This window comes from Eleutherodactylus coqui, chromosome 7 (genome assembly GCF_035609145.1).
Source record: "Eleutherodactylus coqui strain aEleCoq1 chromosome 7, aEleCoq1.hap1, whole genome shotgun sequence".
Lineage (NCBI taxonomy): Eukaryota > Metazoa > Chordata > Amphibia > Anura > Eleutherodactylidae > Eleutherodactylus > Eleutherodactylus coqui.
Genome location: NC_089843.1, coordinates 58,295,895 through 58,318,560, shown reverse-complemented (window position 1 = coordinate 58,318,560; position 22,666 = coordinate 58,295,895). Strand labels below are relative to the sequence as shown.

Genomic DNA, 22,666 nt, shown 5'->3' with positions numbered 1-22,666 from the left:
GTGCAAGTCTCTCTGCCTGTGTCTCCCTCCAGAAGCTCCCTTTCCTCTCGCCACTCCACAGACTTCTATGAGTAGCATGAGGCAGCAGAAAGCAAAGATTCCCACCACTTTCTGCAATCCATCTTGGTGTCTCTGCTGTTGAGGAGACAGGCAGCAAATTAGAAGGGTGGCTGACACTTTAGAGTGGTTTTTCAGCACAAAAATGTCATTTTAGGTCAAATAAAAAAAAAATATTGCACTTTTTCTAGTTATCAAACTGGCTATCAAATTAACAGAAGTTTGTTGAAAGTGCAGCATCTATTGTAGGAAAACAATTATGTGAGCGGCTGTTAGTGGGCTTGAGCGCAGACTGGTCAAAGGAATGTCTGGCAGAGAATGGCCACTTGTGGTTTGGCGACTGAAAGAGATGGACGTTGCCTTCCAAAAAGCATGACAGGGGAAGGGCGCCCCCTATGCTGACCCCTTTGATAGTATGGACTAGGAACTACTGATGTAAAGTTGTGGCATTAGGCCGGTTAGTGAGGACAATACTGTGTTTAGTTAGTGGCCAGATGGCCAGGCATCTGTCTAATGCTATGCACTGTGAAGAGGTGTGACACAGTTTGGACATTGTCCAATTCTGCTGAAGTGAAGCAATAAAAGTCTGGTGAATCCAGTTTTTAAAGAAAAGCTACGTTGTGGACGTGAATTCACGGAGTGTTGCCACCCATCTAAAGTGGAAAAGACGGCAATGCAGAGTGTGACTAACCCCCAAGTCATCTCACTATTTAATGATTTATTTCCCATTGTTTATACAGAGCCAACATAGTCTGCAGTGCTGTACAGTGAGCATCCCTATCATCAATCCCTATTCACAAACTTATTTCCGGCTTTCAAAAACAGACGCACACTAGGGCCAATTTCCTAGGAAGCCAATTAATCCATTTTTGAAGTATGGGAGGAAACCCACGGGGAGAACACAGAACTTCATGCAGATGTTGCCTTTGGTTGGAATCCAACCCAGGACCCCAGTGCTGCGAAGCAACAGTGTTAGCAGCCACTTGACGGCCAACTATGCAGCAGCAATTACATATCTGCGGATTCAGTGAAGGAAATTGTGACTTTAACAATGCAGGACCTCCGAAAAATGTAATTTGATTTTCAGACGGAAAGGCAGTTTTGCTGTCTGGAGCCGATCCAACATGACTAGGTCTGTTTGGCGAGTACAGATAAACCCTCCAGGCTACCAATCAGTTGTCTTACATGACTTGACTTTACAGAACGGACTTGTTAAACTTGCCTTTATAGAAAGAGACTAAATACAAATAACCTGTTTGTCCAAATCCCAGTTCACAAGATGTTTGTTGCTCATTGGCCAACAGGAAATGCTAAGTGCATCAATGTGTTTGGAGAGGGGAGCTCGTCGAATATTAGGCAGGTCCTGAATGAATGAGTCAAGCCCGGGACAGGACATATTTCTAACACTATGTTTATTTGTTGGAAAACGTTCAACGGCTGGAACAGTCAACAAGAGTGGAAAAAAAGCGAAATTTCACAATGAGCTGGAGGATGAAAATCATTAAAGGGTAAATACATTTGAGGATCTTACACCCAACAACAGATGGAAAGCATCAACCAAAAGAATCAATGGAGAGTTCGATGACATCTCATACAGTAATGAGCCTGGAGTGAAGCGCGCACCAAAACGTATCCCATGTATTGACAGATGGCTAATTGTCTAGCAGCTTTGAGGAAAAACACATCCAGGCTGTTTAAAAGGAACCTGTCAGCATGCTGCCCTAATCGGCATGAAGGACTCCCTCGTTGCGATGAGCTACGTTTTATTCCGAAATGCCGCGACAATGAGGAGAAAATTGGGTTTTAGAAAACACCGGCTGAGCAGCTCCCATCTGGCTTCTCCACGCCCGGTTCAACTTAAGGGTTTGTACCAAAATTCTAAGTTATGCCCTATCCACAGATCAGTGCTTGCTGATCGGTGGGTCCTACCGCTGAAACCCCACTGATTCAAAAAGTGGGGGTCCCGTGCCCCCGTCCTCCTCAATGCAGGCTTACTGATCCCTCCGCAGTGAGGAGGATGGGGGGGGGGGGGGATGAAAGGAACGACATCCAATTTTCAATGCCGAAGATGGCCGAGTACAAGCACTCAGGCCCATAGAAATGGATAGAGTGTCGACCGCATATGCTTGTCCAATTTCCATCCAATGCAACGTAACTTTGGGTGGGAGAAGCAGCACCAAAGTGACGAGAAGAGGGGGAAATGGGACTCACGCTCACAGGATCAGTGGGGGGGGGGGGGGGTCAGGGGCAAGACCCACACCGATCAGAAAGTTATTACCTATGCTGTGGATAGTGGATAACTTCTAATTCTGGTACAACCCCTTTCATTGACAGGTATCTAGGTTTCTCCCTAGTTGTGTATACAACGAAATCGGTCAATCAAGTCGACTTGAGCATGGTAACTAGTAGCATATGTAAAATTACAGGGGATGCACCAATATTAGGCTTTTATTACCTATCCATAGAAAACATGATAAAAGTCTGATTGGTGGAGGTATCACCGCCAAGACCTCACCGACCCAGAGAATGGGGGTCCAGTGTCCCCCGTCATCCTCCTCACTGTGGATCCTGCACCCGAGCACAGTAAGAAGCAGACTTGCTTTCGCGTATGCTCGCTGCCGCTCCATTCATCTTCGATGGGACTGCCCGTGACAGCTGAGCGCTTGTACTCTGCCATTTCCACCAGCCTCACTGAAATGAATGGAGTGACACCATACATGTGCAATAGCCAATCCACTTAATCTCCACTTCTTAGTAGTGAGCCTTAAGTGACAAGAAGAGGATGGGGGGGGGGGGCTCACCTTGGGACACCTGTACTCCGGATTGGTGGGGTCTAAGGGGTGAGACCAACACCAGTCAGACTTTTATCATCTGTCTTAGGGCTTTTACCCACTAGCGTTTTTTTTAAACACAGCGATATCGCAGCGTTAAAAAAAACCCGCTATTGAGTAAAAGCCCTTATGGATAGCTGATAAAAGTTGATTTTCAGATAACCTCTTTAAAGTGGTATCATCACTACACGCATTTGTAGCCCATCACAGGATATAGTGTATAAATGTCTGATCACTGGGGAATGACTGCTGGGACCCTCATAAATCCTAAAATTGGCAAACCCTACATGCCCCTAAGAATGAAGCAGTGATGCTCTGCCGGCCTCTTTATTAACTATGCTACAGAAGGAGAGCGATGCACTCAGCTATTAAAAAGCGCAACTTATCCCGCAAAAAAAAAAGCCCCCATATGGCCATTTCTGCGAAAAAATAACAAAGTTATTGTTCTTGGAAAGCAACAATGACCCAAAAAAAAAAAGTTGGCTGGTCATTGATACTCAAAATCTGGTCACTAAGGGGTTAAAGCTCACTAATTACAGATAATCTATTTATGGCTGTTTTTTCTCCTTTACTTTGACTTAAAGTATAACTAAGCTTTAAGAAAGTTCTGCCGTCTAACGTTTTCATCAGTGGGATTCCGTGTGCCGAGACCCCCGTGACTGCTAAAACAAACACAGGAAAAAGTGCTTATCTTAGCGCTGCGCCTGTTCGGCTGTCTCCGTCACTGCTCGCACCAATGATGCTGACACTCAAATGGGCACAGCCCTCAGATGTTGGTCTCAGATATGGGTGGGGAGCTTCCAGCATCCAGACCCCAACAACAAAAATGTTTCTAAAAAGTTTACTTACACTTTCAAGTTCCTCTAATAACTTTCTTTTTTGCTTGTGGCCCCAAGCATTATTAGGGATATCGCTTTGTACCTCACTTCAGTGTTTAACGCCCTACCTTGCTGGGGAATGTCACAGACTGCGGTGCCTCCAGATATTTGCCAGTAGTCAGCGGATGGGTACTAGAGGAATGAGGACATCTGCACCAAGCAAACCTAATGCCCACTGGCCAAAAATACTGTATGCTTGGCAGCCAAGAGTGGCAAATGGGGCCCATAAAAGCCTGTAGAAGGCCGTATACAGAGTAAATGTGGAGTTGTAGTCATTTCTGGGATTGCGGTGTATACCTACCGCAACAGTATATAAGAGCGTTCAAGATAAACTCCAGGCCGATCTGAAATATTAGCCGTCGGCCTCCATCCTGGCGGCTAAGCTCCATGTTTCCACAGCGCTGATAGCATGCAGAATCCGGTTGTGTTCTGCTTCACCTCCTAATCCCGTCCTCGGAGGATGGAGAGAGGGGTGATAGATCACAGTATGTAGTAGATCCTCCTCCTGGGATCCCCCAGGTTCTGCGACTACAAGGCAGAACTAGAATGCTGATGTGTTATTTTACTGCACGGGAAAAGCTTGAACGACCCCTTTAAATATTGCTCTCTAGAAGAGAGAAAAAAGTTTCTCAAGTTTGACAGTAACCACATGGATTAGTCACAAAACAGAAAGACGCTCCGTGGGCTGAACAAATTGCAAACTTTTGTGAATAAATATTAAAAAAATGTATGTCTGGCATAAACAAACGTCTGCAATCCGTCACAAAACCTCAGCCCAACCGTAAGTGTAGATGTGGGAGTCGAGCTCCAGAGAGGAGCGGCCAATAACCATCATATCTCGAAACAAAGTCTACAAGATAATAACTAAATAATAGACTTTTTATTTGGGTCAAACAGCAGAGAATAAAACGATAAGCTAAGGATGGCCGGGAAATGTCTTGTGTCTTCCAAGCAATTAACCTCCCTTATGAGAAGAACATGGAGCAGGAGTGGTTTAAGGATCAGGCCTGGCCGATGGAACTTCTGTCTTCGCCTGCTCCACCTCACTCTACATGAGCCTCTGGTCCTCCTACAGCAGCCAAGGGGACACGATTCTGCTCTGGATCGAAGGGTGGAGGAAGTCTATTACCCGTACTTAATATTCTCAGCCGTTCTTCTCTTCCGCTGATTACGGGTCTTGTTTTCGGGCAGCCAACATGGCTGCTGCCATTTTGTACTAACATTATGCACTGCTCTGTGATTGGCTAGTGCTGATCATATGAGCAGAGTTGGCCAATCACAGAGCAGATTAGAGAGGATTGGTATTCCTAACACTACCAGTGCACTATAGGGAATAAGGTAGTCTAATAAATAGTGTCTGCCATCTTGGCTGCCCGAAAACCAGAACCAGAGGAAGAGAATATAGGATGGGTGAGAAAATCCTTTGGTCTGAGGACAGAATTTTGGCCTGGACTTCGTTGTGATGCAGATTTGCGCCAAAATCCATAGCGCAATATATGCTGCAGATTTTTTGCAGACCAAAAACCAGTGTGTGCAAACCGTACCATTTTAAATCTATTTCTAGATAAATTATTCGCCTATACACATGGTGGCGAACCTATGGCACGCGTGCTGGACGGCTGCTCACCACTATAGTGATTACCATCGGAGGTACTGCGGCTCTCCAGACGGTAATCACTCAGCAGCTGCATACACTGACATCAGTGTGCGCACCCAGGATCTTCCTTCCCCGATCTCTCCTCTTTAGTTCCACAGGAGAAGAGGTCAGGGGAGCAGTAGTTCAGGCGCACACACTGCCTTCAATGTGTGTGTCCCGCAGCAATGCCGAGGAGAGAAGCAGCAGCGCTCGGGCGACAAGGATGTGGTAAGTATAGGATTCTGAGGCGGACACTATTACTACTGGGGCTACTTGGGGATAGGGTCACCATTACTACTGGGGCTACTTGGGGATAGGGTCACCATTACTACTGGGGCTACTTGGGGATAGGGTCACCATTACTACTGGGGCTACTTGGTGATAGGGTCACCATTACTACTGGGGCTACTTGGTGATAGGGTCACCATTACTACTGGGGCTACTTGGGGATAGGGTCACCATTACTACTGCGGCTACTTGGGGATAGGGTCACCATTACTACTAGGGGGCTACTGTGGGGGAAGGGGGGGTGTCAACATTACTACTGGGGCTACAGTCCAAAGACCATAAATTGTGAATAAATAAATAAATCTTGGTATTTGTATAGCGCCAACGTATTCCACAGCGCTTTCAGGTAATTATTACTTATTAACCCCCACCAAGCTGGGTTCTCATTTTACCGACCTCGAAAGGATGGAAGCCTGAGTTAACCTTGAGCCGGCTACCTGAATCACACGGGGATTGAACTTGTAACCTTCAGGTCGTAGGCGAGAGCTTACACTCTGCCAATGGGAGGTGGAGAGCAGCAACCCCAAATGTACACCAGATACTAAAGTGGTAGTAATCCAGGAGATAAGAATCCAAGACCCCAGGGTCTGATCATGAGTGATCCAACCAATGTGTCTACAGACACATTGGTTGGATCACTCATCATCAATCCCAGTGGCCAATGCTCCTGTGAGGGGTCTCCCAGCCTTGCGGACCACCGTCTGAGTAAGTGACTTTCTCTACCTTTTACATTCACATAAATAGGGCATTCCCCACACGTGGCGGAAATGCTGCGGAATCTATGCAGCGGAAAGTTCCATGGAAAATTCCATAGCATGTCCGTATCCAAAAAAAAGTCAATATTCGCAGCGTTGGTGCATATTTTGACTGCTAATCAGCTATGTATCCGCAGCTGATTTCATACTATGTGGTGCTTCCCCTCACCTCCTCCGTAGGCTTCCCACAGTCAGCGCTCCCCAGCCTCCGGTTCCCATCACTTGGTCAGGTGAGGCCACTACAGGCTGCTGAGAACCAGAAGCCGGGAGAGGCTGACAGCGGGAAGCTTTCAAAGGAGGTGAGGGGGAGCGCCGCATAGTATGAGATCAGCGGATTCCCAGTCCTAATCTGCACCAATTGTACTCCAGGGCTCCAGCTGGCGGGGGGGTTGGGGGGGGGGGGGGAAGAGATGCGACGTTCCTCTCTGTCTATTTTGAAACTGCCCTTTCCTTTTTATAGCGACGGAGGTAAAGTCATACTTCGTGATAACGCCCGCCCCATAATGTGTTGGCACTTTGTGATATATAAGTGGGTTTTGGGTTGCAGTTTGGGCACTTGGTCTCTAAAAGGTTCGCCATCACTGACCTATACTAACTAAACAGTATAGGTGATTGAATTAGAAGGGGTTAATATGTGGAAGTTGTTAATACGGGGTTGATGTGTGGAGTTCTACACAATACAGTACGTTCCCCTTCTCTCTCCTCTGCTCTCACACTGACAGGAGAATGGAAAAGAGTAAAGGGGAGATGCTGATGCAGCGACGAAAGTTTTCAGTATACAAACTTTTCCGGCCAGTTCTGTGATTAGCTGTCAGTGATGACATCATCAAGATTTTAACCAATTAGGTTCTGATGTTAGCACCCAAACAGGTTGTTACTCAGGTGTTTTACCTGCTGTGGAGGGGCCGTGATCGCCAGTGGAGTTCCACATAAAAAGTTACATTGCTGTTGCACAAAGCCCAGCCATCAGAGACATAAATGGACCATGAGTGGTTGTGAAGGGGTTAATAAGTCTCTCTTGATTTTTGAACGCAGTGTGGCTCATGGCCGCCACTCAAAGTCGGATGTGACTCACAAAGGACAAATGGTTGAGGACCGGCGTATTAATGTACAAGAAGCAGCTTTTCAAAGCGGAGATTAACTCAAATTATTGTGTATGAAGACAAGGCATATCCTGGTTGTTCAGGCAAATGAAATGTATCTTGGCTTGTAAACCACCACTTGTAGCTTTACATGCTTCCATGTAGAAAGTCAAGAGGGGTGTCATCACTCCTTAAGGGAGCACCCAAAAAGTGTGTGAAGACACCCAGGGGGTGAGTGGGTCAGGGGATGGCATCATCTATCCCCAAGTAGAGCACCCAGAAAGGGTGTAAGAAGAGACCTGAAAGGTAAATGAGGTGACTTATAAGGCCATGCATGCTCCTCTGGGTAATTTATGCAAATAAGGAAGATGGAACAATACCTCTACAGCGCCACCTATTGGATGGCAGTATTCCTTCAAATCAATGTACGACTTTTTGATTTCCTATTCCCAATCTTTGTTTCACAGACTTGTTAAAAAGTCGTACATTGATTTGAAGGAATGCTGCCATCCAATAGGTGGCGCTGCAGAGGTATGGTTCCATCTTCCTTATTTCCATGTTGAGATGTATGGTGTATGACTTTTATCTTTCTATGAACGGAAGAAAAAAAATGCAGTTGTCGAAAAACAAATTCTGTACTCACAGACCAATGAAGTCACCCAGATGCATATGAAATACAGACGTGAGCAATTAGGTCTCAAATCCCATCCTGATTTTGCCATACTTTTAGCATGTGGACTGCGAATGCAACTGACATACAAGCTAAATGTGTCTATAGGAATCTATCAGACGGGAACCAAAAAAGTGTCCTTGTACAGGAGTATACATTTTACATTCATCAGACTATGGCTGCCCTACAGATACGGGTCAGCTCAGGTCTGTATCTACAGGTCATCGTCTGGACAACCAGATGTTTGGTTGGCTCACAGGCGGTTTAGTAAAGGGTTTCTCCTGGATAGATATTCTTTTTATATTAACCCCTTAAGGACGCAGCCCATTTTTTCCCCCCATTTTCAGTTTTTCCTCCTCAATTTCAAAAAACCATAACTCTTATTCTTCTAATGAGGTAGCTGTCTGAGGACTTGATTTCTGTAGGACGAGTTGTATTTTTCTATTTAATGTGCCGTATAATGTACTGAAAAACTTTTACAAATGTTTAATTGGAGTTAAATGGAAGAACCCCCCCCCCCCCCCCCACAAATTTGCCATCTTGAGGGGTCTTGCTTTCACTCTGTACATATTGTGACTAAAATGACATTACAACTTTTTTTTCTGTGGGTCGGTACAATTACAACTTTATCAAAATTATATATAGTTTTAATTTTGCTGCACTAATTAAAAAAATATATATATATATTTTCTACCGCCATCTTCTGACAGCCAAAAGTTTTTATTTTGTTGTGTGAGCGCTCGTTTTTGCAGGACTTCCTGTAGTTTCTATTGATGTCATTTTGATCGCTTTTTTTTTTTTTTCTTGGGGACAGGGTGATCAAAAAGTGCAATTCTTGCATGTGCTTTTTTCCCAGTAAGTTCATTGTTCGGGTCAAAGAATGTGCTACTCCGATAGATCGGACTTTTACAGACACTGCAATACCAAATATGCTTTTATTTTATTTTTTACAAAGGGTTAAAAAAAAGGGTTTTGTTTTGTTTTGACTTTAAATATCTTATTTTGTCTAATTAAAAAAAGTATTGCATTGCACCATGCGCTGACAGACAGTCTGTCAAGCTACGCCACAGGCATCTCTTGATACACATTTATCAATGGCAGCCCTGGGGGCCATCATGGCAACCAAACAGCACCCCACAATATAAACACAGGGGGCTGTTCGGACCCCTGAACGATGATCAGGGCATTTAAATGCCGGTCAGAATTGACAGCGACATCTAAAGGGTTAACAGCAGCAATCCGCATCAGTACAGATTGCGGCTGTTGCGTGTGGGTGTCTGATATCACCAACTCACGATTCTGCGCTATATAACCCTTACACACCCAGGATGTAACTGTACGTCCTGTGCTGTTAAAGAGTTAAATCAGTTGTACCAAGATTACATTTATTCTCTATCCACAAAATAGGGGATAACTTGCTGATCGGTGGGGACTCACCGATGAGACCCCTGCCATTCTCGAGTCTCATGTCCCCCGTCCTCCTCATTGCAGGGTTACTGACCCCCATAGTGAGGAGTAGACTGAATGGAGCGCTGGTTGCACAAGTGCGCTGATGTTCCATTGACTTTCAACGGGTCTGATGGAAATACCGAGAGCTTGCTCAGCCAGCACTCCATTCATTCTGTCGTCAGTGCAGGGGGAGAAGTGTCTCCCGCGGTGACAGGCTGAGAGGGACACAGGACCCTCAATCTTGAGATCAGTGCTAAGACCCCCAACGATTAGCAAGTCATTCCCTATCCTGTGGGAAGAGGATACATTGTAATCTTGGTGCAACTGCTTTAAATACCATGACTTTTTTTCTAATGGGCTCACGTATGTGCATGCTGCCAACCCCCATTGTATGTACAACCCATTGGACCCCTGTGCGTTGCAGCCAAGGCTTTTCCCATTGTAGCCTTGTCACATAAGATATATCCCCAAAAATCCCTTGACGTTATCTAGTATACCATTAGCCGTATGTCACCCCGGAAATCAGGACATCCCAGTTAGATAAACAGAGAAGCAGATCATTTCTTCTCCAGATGAAGAATATCCAGGAGGACATGCGGTTGTAAAGTAACCCTCATCACATGTCAACCACATCCCAAAAACTGAAAAGACAATGGGGGAAATTTACTAAGCCCGGCATTTCCTGCACTGGGATTAGTAGGATTTCACCCAGCGCCCCAAACAGATGAAGAGGTACATGTCTCTTCATATATTCAGCGCACGCCGGCTCCTCTGTGCGCTTTGTCTGGTGCCGGCTAGGCGTACATTTCGGATATACTTAATGCCAGTTTCTGGCATGAATTATACATAAGTCTGTCGGTCCGGGGCGGCCACGACCCCTCCTGACAGGTCCTGCCTACTTAGAGGCCTAAAAAGTTGCAAAGTTTTCCTGCAAGCAGCCCTTGCGCCAGGTTTTGTGACTTTTCTATGGCAGTAACTGGTGTAGAAGCCTTTTTAAATGTCCCTTAATGAGAAAGATTTATTAATACTGGTCCACATACAAGTAGAGCACCAGTATTATCCATCCTCTGTGTAGCATGGGAGATACCGATGTAGCAATGTTTAACGTGACTTATAAGGTCTTTGCCATAGTTGCAATTGATTTTCAATGGCTATTGTTGTGATTCGGTAACAATAGCTGTTAAATGGCTTAAGATAAGTTATCACGGTCAAGTTAAACCTTGCTACATCAGTACATCAACAAAACACCAGGTGTTTTCCTCAATTTTTCTACATAGAAATCTAGTGAAAAATGATCACAGAGGCGTCACACTCCGCAGGACTCAGAAGCCACAAAACCATGATAAATACACCACAGTGTATAGCGGTTGTTTTCTTGGCTTACCTTGGCTGTGACAGACATCCCGGCGCTATTATCCCCTCATTTTCACCATCGATTCGCAAGTCCGTGAGTTCATTCATGTTGATCATGACGTCATTTTTCTGTCCAGGAAGAGAGGGAAGAACAGAGAGGATCTTCTCTACAAGGCTGTCTCCATGATGGCCAACGGCTCCTGGAACAATAAGGAGGAAACTGGTGGATCAGCAGTCTTGGAAGAAAAATAAATCAGCTGCAATTTTGCATTTGACTTCTTTATTGCTGGTAAACGCTACATTTCCCTTCTATATGGCGAACACTATAATAGTCGTGGGATTTGGGATAAACTCGTACTTTAATAACCCCCTTTTACTTGCACAGATGCTTTAGACTTGCCTTCACACTGACCATATTTTAGGATCTTTATTACAGAAGGCATGACTACTTGCCAGTTAACAGAAGTTGTACTTGATAGACCAACATGGTGAGAGTTGACCCATAGGGTGACTTGGAGTCGGCAATGACTGAATGGTTAATCATCATCATTACAGAAGGAACATTCAGAATTCCGGTAGATCTAGTTGGCAAACCTAGAAAACCTGTAGGGCTCTATGGTGGTCTAAGTGTAAGTTATTAAAACGGTGGGGTTTCGGGGACTTGTGACTTTTTGAGATGGGAGACATATAACACAGTCCCAGCAACAGTAGCTCTTCTCTTCTTGATAGTTGGGCAGAGCACTCTGATAAGTATCCTGGGCAAAGCAACTGCATCATCAAGTTGTCTTCCCTTTGGGTCAGACTTTGACTATCAATGGCCTCCGGATAGGTCGTCAATAGAGGATTGGTGGGGGTCCGCCATTAGGCATCCAGTTTGAACAGTGCTGGAAGCAGATAGTGCTGTCAAATTTGCAGCAGCCCATTGAACAATGGGGACCCCCACCATTCAACTACTGATGACCTATTCTGAGGATGTCATCGATAGCCAATGCCCCGGACAACCTCTTGAACGCTGCTTTGACTCAATGTTGATTTGTCCATGGCTTCTGAAATTTTAAGTGTAAGATATTGTGAGTGTACTGGCCAGATCCAGACAAACTGAATTTAATGGGATCACAAATAATGCTGACCATAAAAACTTCTAAGCATGTGTGAACATTACATATGCTGATGAGGCTTCCGGAGCACACACATCGAACGTTTATGTAGGAGCTGAATGGCCCAGTGTACACCAACATACGTCGGGACATATGGCCCTGCACGGTGGCATATATCAGGGCCTTATGACCGAGGTTATGTTGGACGTCAACTTATTTCCCCGATGTCTGCGATAGGGTGTAGAGTTGGGAGGCTGTTATATACATTAGTCGATTGGCAGGTTCAGATCTATATCTAATGTTTATGGCCATCCTAGGACCAATCTTCCACTCTTGTGTCAGAAACCTAAAGCACATGACCCTATAAAAGCTCATCTGTGTTGGGTCTGCAAAAAATGGCCTTATTTTCATCCAAGTGCAGCTCCGTATGCAGTCCTTGTGTCCGTTTTTTTACTTTACTACGTCATCTATTTTTGACGTTTGCAAAATATAGAAGCAACACGGCACTTCTTAACATCAATTTCATGTTGGGAAACCCGCACATAGATTTGCCCATTGAAAAGAGCTAAATTCGCATAAGCATCTGCGGCCGTACAACCGCGTAGCCGTGGTAGAAATGCCCATCTCAGAGTACAGATAAATACACGTCAGATTCTGCCGTGTGAACATTCCTTTGTGGGTCTGTGTGCCGTCAGAGCCTGGTCAGTCGTAGACTTGTTAAGCACACCGACTGAAAATACATTTGTGTGCCTCGGATCAGAAAGGGTATCATCTCTCCTAAAGGAGAGCACCTAGGTGTGTGAGGAGACTTATAAGGCCATGCATGCTCCTCTGGGAAATATATGCAAATAGGGAACATGGAACAATACCTTGGTAGCGCCAACAATTGGATGGCAGCATTCCTGCAAGCCAATGTCAAACTTTTTAGAAAAGCTTTATAAAAATGATTGGGAGTTGAAAACCAAGCCAGAATCCATACACAGACAGCTGTTTCAGGGGATTTGTCCCTCATTAGTGAGCAGTAGGATCCCGGCTTTGCCAGTGAGAAGCCTGTGACGTGAGTTGGGAGTGGTATTGCTTATGGGGCATAATGCTCTTCAGAGTGTGAGGGTATATGTATATATTGCCATATGTTTTTTATGCTTTTATACCTGTATGCAAGTTCTATTCAATGCTAAAATGAGAAAAACTTAATATGTAGCCTTAAAAATTATATCAGATATCCCAAGGCTTTGCAAGGCTGAGAGAGATGTGTCCAGAAATTCAGAGATGATACAGAACCGGATACGAAGGCCGCGTGCTTGGCTATTTTCCCAGTATCTAGATAACGACTGTTTAACTACGTATATGACTATCAGTGCCTCAGGCGGAATTGCGGACATCACATATATGGTTATGCGGTGGATTTGAGCCAATGAGACCATTACCCATTCCTAGTGACGTGACCAAAGGGTATAAGACCCCATGTAATCTGTAATAAAGGGCGCAGTTATGTCCCCGTGTGAGGAACTATACCAGACCTCCGTGTGTGGTGTCTCTTCTTTACCGCCGGCAGCGGGGCATTAGGGTGGGCCTGATTGGTGCTGTATGCAGAAATTTCCCTGACAAGAGGACATAACCCCATCCATTACAGCCATCACTGGTCATCTCAGCACCTAGACTCAGATCCACAGGAACACGTATGTAAATTCCAGTGTGGTGGCAACTGCTATTCACTCCATCCAAACCTGTGTGTGCAGAATTAGTCACAGCAAGCTAAAGGAAAAACCCAACTTGATGGTAAAAGCATTTATTATATAACATGTAGTCTACATAACATGCGCACAGTCAAGCCATAAAATGATTTTCATAAAACTCCACAGCTCTGTGTCCTGATCATTCTTTATTGCTTTACTGCTCTACTGCCAATGCTAAAGCGGTCCTTGTCTACAGTTAGTGGAAACTGACACCAGCCGCGCCCGCAACGACACCAGCCGCAGCCACGCCCACAACGACACCAGCCGCGCCCGCAACGACACCAGCACTACAATGAGCACTGCGGCCTCTTCTCAGGCCAGTGACATCACGTTCGTTCATCACCTGGCCTAAAAGCAGCTCCATCCCAATAAAGTGAATTGGACGTAGCTGTAATATCAGGCACAGCCACTGTACAACAAAACGGCGCTGTGCCTGGTATGCTCACCAGAGCACCGCTGTCACTTTAATCAGCTGATCGGTGGGGATCACGAGAGACGGACCCCCATGATCAACTATCGATGACTCATCCTGAGAGTGGGCCATCAATAATTTAGTGCCAGAAAACACAATCTGTCACCTACTTTTAACCCCAAAAGCGAAGCTTATGGGCTGAATGTAGGCGACCTGTGGAGTCCGGGGATGTGATATACGTAAATCTGTGGAACTCACAGTGTCAGCACTGGAAACCACTGCTCAATGCATTGAGTAGCAGCTTCCAGCGTGTACACCGGGGGGAGACAAGTATAACACATCTTCGGACATCATGACAAGAAGGTCGCTTATAGGGCTAAAAGTTGATAAGTCTCTTTAATGGCTTTATATAGGCAATACTTTACTGACTAGTTTATATGGAGGCCCCACAAAAAGTTCCCTCTTCCTCTCAGAGATACTGAAGTAAAGAAACGAATAGGATTGTGCCAAGATAGAAAGGTAACCCCCCCCCCGCCACCCCCCCCCCACCCCCTACCTACCAACTTGATAGGGATTAACTTTCCATTTGTTGGTGGTTTGATTCCGGGGATGGGAGTTTTGAAGGTCCCCGCATGAGCGCTGCCGCTCCAATCATTTCAATGGAAGCGCTAAAGATAGCCAGGCGCTTGTACTTGGCTATCTTCAGCACTTCCATTGAATGGTAAGGAGTAGAGATGAGCGAGCGTACCCGCTAAGGCAAATTACTCGAGCGAGTATTGCCATTTTCGAGTACATGCCCGCTTGTGCCAAAAGATTCGGGGGTCGGCGGGTGTGAGCGGTGAGTTGCGGGAGTGAGAGATCTCCCCACCGGCCCCCGAATCTTTTGGCACAAGGGGGCATGTACTCGAAAATGGCAATACTCGCTCGAGTAATTTGCCTTAATGAGTACGCTCGCTCATCTCTAGTAAGGAGCAGTAGTAGACACCAGTGTTGTGACCTACATTTTCGGTATCAATGAAGGTCTCAGTGGTCGGACTCCCCACTGATTACAATGTTATCCCCTAACCACAGGATAGGGTATAAGTTTCTTGGACCCCCATATAATCAGCAGAATGGGGATGTCTACCTTACAGTTTATGGGAGTAGTGAAACATCCAACACTACAATGAAGAGACCACATGCATGTATGGCCTCCTTTCTGTAGTGGGACCCCATTCTTCTGACACTCGAGCATCCTGCAAGTGGAAATGGTACCATAAATGTCTCAACACGCTTTTTATTGTGGCCCTTGGAATTGATTCAAGCTGTGGCCCTTGGACCAAGACAGGTTGTGCACTTATGCTCTAAATGATACCTCTGGAGTATCTTTTTGCATCGCACCTGAGAGCAGTGTTGCTATAGTGACCAGGGAAGATTACTAAACTCTTACTATGCATAGTGCATATAGATCCAATGCAGCATGTCAACGCATTTCAGTATGTATGGCCAGCCTCAGCTACATGGGACCTGTGTGGTCGCACAGGGTGACAGACACCAGCTTATAGAGGGGGCACCAGGCGGGCATATGATCTTCCTCTGTGTGGCCACATCTTGCAGAGCTACATGAACTATCCTCCTCTTGGCTCTGCCTCCTGTCCTCTGATGTTCTGCCAATAGGTGCCCTCACGAAACAATTGCCTGGTTGTGCTACTACATATTATGAGCTTGGTTCTGGCGCTGTATATATGTACTTAGGTTGTTTTGTGCTGTTTAGGTACTGAGCTGGGTTCAGACACTGCATTTATGATGTTATTATATTGGTTTTTGCTCTGTTTAGTTAATGAGCTGGGTCCCGGCGCTGCACCCACCTAACCAGCTGGGTCCCGGCGCTGCACCCACGTAACCAGCTGGGTCCCCGCGCTGCACCCACGTAACCAGCTGGGTCCCCGCGCTGCACCCACGTAACCAGCTGGGTCCCCGCGCTGCACCCACGTAACCAGCTGGGTCCCCGCGCTGCACCCACGTAACCAGCTGGGTCCCCGCGCTGCACCCACGTAACCAGCTGGGTCCCGGCACAATATTGACTGAGCTATGCTGGTGTGGGTATGAAAGAACAAGCAGACTGCCCATTAGTGCAATGTATATTATCTTTTTCTTAAGACGGGGGTGTGGGGGCAACAAAAGGGTCCGCACAGGTCACACCTAACCCAAGACCAACACTGGCAGTACGTGACACCATTCGCGAGCGGTTGGCCTATTCATACGACTCGCACGTCTCTGGTCTATAGGGTGGTAAGAAGGGCCTCATACCAGTAATGTCCAGGGTCCTGTCTACGAAGACCAGTGACGCCTTGTTCTGCGCCGTCTTCCTGCGGTTTTTCGCCTGGGGGTAGTTGGCCAGTTCTCCGGCGACGATCCTACTGAGGTGCCCCACGGAGAAGCACTCCTCCCGCACCCCGATGCCCTCCATGATGTTATTGACACCGGACACCAGGTTCTTGATTTGTGCTTGCAGCTCCGGAGGAAGCGATGGGAAGTCCACATCCGCCAGCCCAGGAAAGCGCTTCTTGTCCGGGCGGCTGCGATTCAGGGTCTGGAGGTCCGTTCCCGGGAGGAGAGGGAAGAGGTAATGGAAGGCCGGGGCCAGGAGCAGGCAGGGGCTGACAGGGGCCAGCAGGATGGGGGCCCACAAGACCTCAGCCGTGTAGCCCATGTTCCCCATCCACTCGCAGAGCTTCTCCTCCAGCTGCTCGTGCACCGTCCTCCCCTCTGCCTCCCCCGGACTCATGGCCGTCACCACTATGCAGTACTGGAAGGCACTCTGGCTCACCACGTCCTTGATCACGTCCAGCGTCCGGCCACGCAACGGGCTGCTCACCACAAACACAGCCTTGGGCTGCCGGGGACTGCCGGACTCAAAGCTGGAGAACTCCTTGACGTCCAGCGCTCCGGCAGCCAGGAAGAGCTCGGCTCCGCCGCACCAGTGCAGGACTTCCGCACACGGCTCGTCCATGAACACAACGGCCCGCCGGGACTTAGCCAGAACCGGCTCCCATACTGTCTGACTGAACGCAGTCAAACCCGCCATAGTGACAGCACGCCGGTTCCACTCTGACAGCTGGCTGCTGATGACGTGTCACCACAACAGTGAGGCGCGCACAATACGCGTCATCCACAACAATGTCACGTGGCAGGACAGTAATGTAAGCGGTTGCTCATTGCAACCAATCAGATGCCTGCATTCCTAACAGCTGACCCTGAGAAATGGAATGTGATTGGTTGCTGTTAGCAACCGCTTCACTTTACTTGTCACTTAACTTTATTTACACAACACAGTTTACATGGAAACAAATTTTTGTCTTCATTATGACTATTAAAAAAAGGACAGATTCTGCCAAATGACTAAGCCACTGATGGCATCAGTTTACTGCTCCAGTGTCAGCATGAAGTCACCAGTGGTTGCCACTATTAATTAGATCTCTACAAGAAAGAGGATGAAGCTTACAGCAATATAGTTTAAAACATAGTATGTACGGCCAAAAACATAACACATGTCCATCAGGTTCAGCCTATTACCCCCAATGTTGATCCAGAGTAAGGCTAATTTCACACGGGCTAGCACAATATTGGGCCGTGAAACTCGGCCCAATACCGTGATCAGGAACGTGCGATGTCACCACGGACGCAACGCATTTTTGGGTCAAAAACGCCTGAGAGCTGAAGTTTCGGCAAGTGCTTTCCATTGTTTTCACCGGGAAACCTCGCATCGCACTCGCGTGCACATTGCATGCCGTGCAATATTCTTTCCGGCCCTATTGAAAACAATAGGCGAGGCCTTCCGAAGGAACGCCCAACTACAGGACATGCCGCTATTTTTTCACACACTGTGATGCAGGAAAGCATCAATCACGTATATGGGGTTCATATTTGTACGATATTTGTGTGTATCGCAATGTACAAATCTTGCGTGATTGTCTCGGCTGTGTGAAAGCAGCCTTAGGCAAAAAAAAAACAATGAGGTAGAAGCCAATTTTCCTAATTTCGTGGAAAAAAATTCCCATTTAAAATAATCATTGCCTCGCCGACCCTTCTGAAGTACTCAGTAATATAACATGTAATATTGTATCACTCAAGACAGCCGACCATGCCCCTCTTGTACTATTATTGAGTTCTCCATTACCACATCCTCAGGCAGAGAGTTCCATAGTCTCACTGCTCTTACAGTAAAGAACCCCCTTCTATGTTAGTGTAGAAACCTTCTTTCCTCTAGACGTAAGGAGCGCCCCCTTGTTACCGTCACATTCCTGGGTATAAATAGATGATGGGATAGATCTCTGTATTGTCCCCTCATGTATTATATATATACATTATAATAACTATATAAGGCCGCTCTCACACAAGCTTTTGTAACAATGCAGCGTTTTACAGCATTAAGAGCAGCGGTTTACAGCGTCTTTGTGGGCATTTGTATTTTGTGCAGCAGAAACACAGGCAAAGCAAGCCGATGACGTCATCATTCCTCCCCGGCGGTATAGTAAGCAGCGTTTTAAACGTTGTACAGCGCTGTGTTTTATAGAGTTTTAAACACCATTTTTAACACACCCCATTCATTTCAATGGGTGATGTGGTGCATCAAAAACGTGCTTCAAAGCCCGAAAATAGAACATACAGCGTTCGTTTTAGCGCACATTATAAACGCTGAGCTAAACCGCTCATCTAAGAAGACCCATTGAAATGAATGGAGGCTTAGTGCAGCGTTTTTAGGGAGCGTTAAAAACACCTGTTAAACACTGAAAAAAAAGGCCCATGTTTGAGCGGCCGGACAGGAATGGAGTCAGCAAACGGATTTAATAGATACAAAATACATGCAGGTGAAATGGCTGAAACATTCCAGACCTACAAAAATGCACACCATGAAATAAGATACTAATAATACACAGAGTGATATCTCTGCTCAAGGATAAGCAGTGCAGTGATGGCATGATACAGCGGCAAAGAACAGTGCTGTCACAATACAGGAATCATAAACCAGTGATGTCACAGTACAGGGATAACAAACCAGTGACACAGTGACATCACAGTATACTGATAACAAACCGGTGATGTCATAATACAGGGATAATAAACCGGTGACATCACAGTATAGTGATAACAAACCAATGACGTCACAGTACAGGGATAACAAACCAGTGACACCATGACATCACAGTACACTAATAACAAACCAGTAATGTCACAGTACAGGGATAACAAATCAGTGACATCGCAGTATACTAATAACAAACCAGTGATGTCACAGTGCAGGGATAACAAAGCAGTCCCATCACAGTATACTGGTAACAAACCAGTGATGTCACAGTACAGGGATAGCAAACCAGCAACACAGTGACATCACAGTATACTGATAACAAACCAGTGATGTCACAGTACAAGGATAATAGATAAGTGACATCACAGTTTACTGATAACAAACTAGTGATGTTGTATTTAAGGGATAACAAACCAGTAACACAGTGACATCACAGTAAACTGATAACAAACTACTGATGTCACAGTACAGGGATAACAAACCAGTGACACAGTGACATCATAGTATAGTGATAGCAAACCAGTGATGTCAGGAAACAGGGAGAAGAAGCAGTGATGTCACAATGCAGTGATAAATCAGTGACATAATACAGGGCTAACACAGTGATATCACAATACAGGAGTAATAAACACAATGGGGAAACTTTACTAAGTGCAGCATCCCCAACACCAGTCTGAGTGTGACATCCCCCAGCGTACCCTACACCTAACACAAGAATGGCTGCAGGTCTCTTCCTGTTTATTAGGTGCCTCTCGGCTACTCCATGCGCCTACACACGGGCGACCCGGCATATTTTCTGCCAGATTCTAGTATATATTATACATAAATCTGCCAGTCTGGGCGGCCATGCGCCTCCCTGACAGGAAACACCCCCTTTTCCGAAAACTAGTGATAGCGGCCTGAAAACAATAAATGTCACCCGCCTCCATTCTGGGAAAATTAAGAAAATTATGGATCTTTGCTGCAGCAATGAAAAAAAGATCATTTCCGAAAATGAATTATTACGGTATAAAAAACTGAAAAACAACTAAAATGTATATAATTTTGATATCCTTGTAATCGTAACCCACAGAAAAATGTTATCATGTTCTTTTAGTACCACATAGAGAATGTCGTAAAAATAATGTCAGAATTTATGTTTCTTATTGTAAAAAACATAAAATGTTATACATTATACGCACCCCAAAATAGTGCCAATAAAAACTTCAGCTTGTCATGAATTAGACAACTTGAAACAATCATTTACATTTCAGAATTTGTCGTTCTAGCTACACCAGTAAAATCAATAAAGTTTATTTAACAAAAAAAGAGAGGGGCAAACTCGGCCCAAAAGCAGTATGGCCGCCGTGGCTGTAAAGTAAAAAGAGAAAAGTAGTCACGTGACACAAAGAACGCGTTTCTATTGGTTGCGGTAAGATCAGGGCATTGGAGCGCGCAGGTTCTCGCGAGAGTTGTTTTTTTCCCTCTTTCCACGGGCAAGATGTCCGCCGGCGGGGAGCTGCTGGAGCGGATGGTGGTCACGTCAGAAATTAGCGGCTCCAACGCGGTCGCTGTTCCCTCCTCCAGCACCCCCCCGTCAGCAGCAGCGAGCACGACCACCGCTACCACCGTGACGGCGGGCGGAGGAGGCGGGGATGAGGAGGAAGAGTGGCTGTATGGGGGTACGAGCTGTTCACCTGCGGCCTGCTGTGTCACCTGGCACTGTAGGCTGTTGTTCCCTGTTAGCAGCCATTTCTAGCTCGTGCAGAAGCTAATGGAGTTTCCACTAGTGGGATGTGTGATTGGAGGTCCAGGAAGTGCCCTCGCTCCATGCGGAAGCCCAGAGGACGCTTGTTGCTATAGAGATCCCACTACTGGTGGTCTCCTAAGGATAGCGCTTCAGTAGGTAACCGGCGGGGTCCGTGGCTCGGGATCCTCACTTATCACCCGCGGACTGTGCAGGAAGCAGGTAGCGCTGTCGGCCTGTTAGTGGCCCAGGTTGGTACTTCAGGCACAGATCCCATTGACTACAATAGGAGCCGTGCCTATAGGACAAAACCAGTGGGCGCCCCGAGCCGCGGACCCCCGCCGACCAACTATTCATGACCTCTCCTGGGGACGGCGCATCGGTCACCCCGGACAACCTGTGTAGGCCGCGCTCGCACAGCCCGCTTTTACCAGGGGGCCTCAAACGCTTCACTAATCGCGGTCCAACGCCTTAATTGATTCCAATGGAGCTTCGTTGTCTATTTGCGCTTTTTGGCGCACCTCATCACCATCACGGGGTGCGCTAAAAAACGCCATGTAACCGACTCGTGCTGTGATGCTGAAGGCCGCGCTCTGTGGACGGGGTGAGAGCCGCCTTATAATGCTCCACCGCGGGAAACCATCAGCCGTCGCCCTTTATAGGGTGTTGTGCAATCACTCTGGTCACTAGACGGGGGTCCCTCGTTCCTTCCCGCTGCACGCCTCGGGGGTTATGTACGCAGTGATGGTCGAGCACACGTGCAGCGGCGGCGCCATTCATTGGTTACAGTACAAATAGAACCAAGCGCTGTATGAGACCCCCGCAGCGGTCAGATATCTGGGCTCATGTAAACTGATGTCACCAGTAGTTGATGGATTGGGGTCTGCTGCTTGTGACCCCCATCAATCCGCTACTGATGACTTATCCACAGGGTGGGCATTGGTTGAACCAGCCCAGACAACCCCTTTAATAAAGGTCCTCTGTTGGACAACCAGCTGTGGGTCTCCCCGTAAGGCTGACCCCACACACGTTAGAGGGGCCGTTACTCCTGATCTCCCCTGAGGACGGGTCAGCAATAGTTGAACAGCGAGGATCTGCCGCACGAGATCCCTACCGATCAGCTGTCTGCCAGGCCATTGCCAGTGCAGGTGGGACGGGTTGGTGTTACACTGAATGCAATGGCAGGTGTGCCTGCAATACCAACCCTGTCCACTGCACTACGGACAGAGCTGTTTGCTTCTTATGCTTTCCATAGTCCATAAGTCGGTCTGGTGCTATTTGGTTCCATGCAGAGATTGCTGTGATCCCCCTTTCCTGCTCCCCGAACAGAAGTGAATCGCACAGAACTCGTGCACGAATATCGCCCTTGTAAATACGGCCTAAGAGAAGTGGAAATGATTTCAAGAAATGTCATCTGCGCTCCGTGGGAAGTATCCGCAGCACAAACCGAACTGCCAAGCTGATGGTAAATTCACAGCATCTGGATTTATGCTGCGGCCTGAAATCTGCATCAGCGCCCCCGACAGATCTGCGGGGAACACTTGCGCATTTTGCTGCAGATTTGTTGGCGTCGTGGTAGATTCCGCAGCACATTTGACGCTGTAAGATAAGTCCCACCTGTCAGGATT

The 22,666-nt window shown here is 46.7% G+C and overlaps 2 protein-coding genes across 8 annotated transcripts in view; one reads left to right on the top strand and one right to left on the bottom strand.

The window, feature by feature from the left end:
- The window catches only part of SCFD2 (sec1 family domain containing 2), a 97,523-nt gene extending 80,153 nt beyond the window's left edge, over positions 1-17,370 (bottom strand). For all 3 annotated transcript variants that reach the window (XM_066573086.1, XM_066573085.1, XM_066573084.1), the window contains exons 1-2: positions 16,534-17,370; positions 11,031-11,199 (exon numbers count right to left, since the gene is read on the bottom strand). In XM_066573086.1, coding sequence (XP_066429183.1) covers positions 11,031-11,199; positions 16,534-17,311 — 947 coding nt within the window. In that variant the 5' untranslated portion in view covers positions 17,312-17,370. The remainder of the gene's footprint in view (positions 1-11,030; positions 11,200-16,533) is intronic.
- A 3,399-nt stretch (positions 17,371-20,769) lies between these two features.
- FIP1L1 (factor interacting with PAPOLA and CPSF1) overlaps positions 20,770-22,666 on the top strand; it is a 63,836-nt gene continuing 61,939 nt past the window's right edge. For all 5 annotated transcript variants that reach the window (XM_066573083.1, XM_066573080.1, XM_066573082.1 and 2 more), the window contains exon 1: positions 20,770-20,973. In XM_066573083.1, coding sequence (XP_066429180.1) covers positions 20,793-20,973 — 181 coding nt within the window. In that variant the 5' untranslated portion in view covers positions 20,770-20,792. The remainder of the gene's footprint in view (positions 20,974-22,666) is intronic.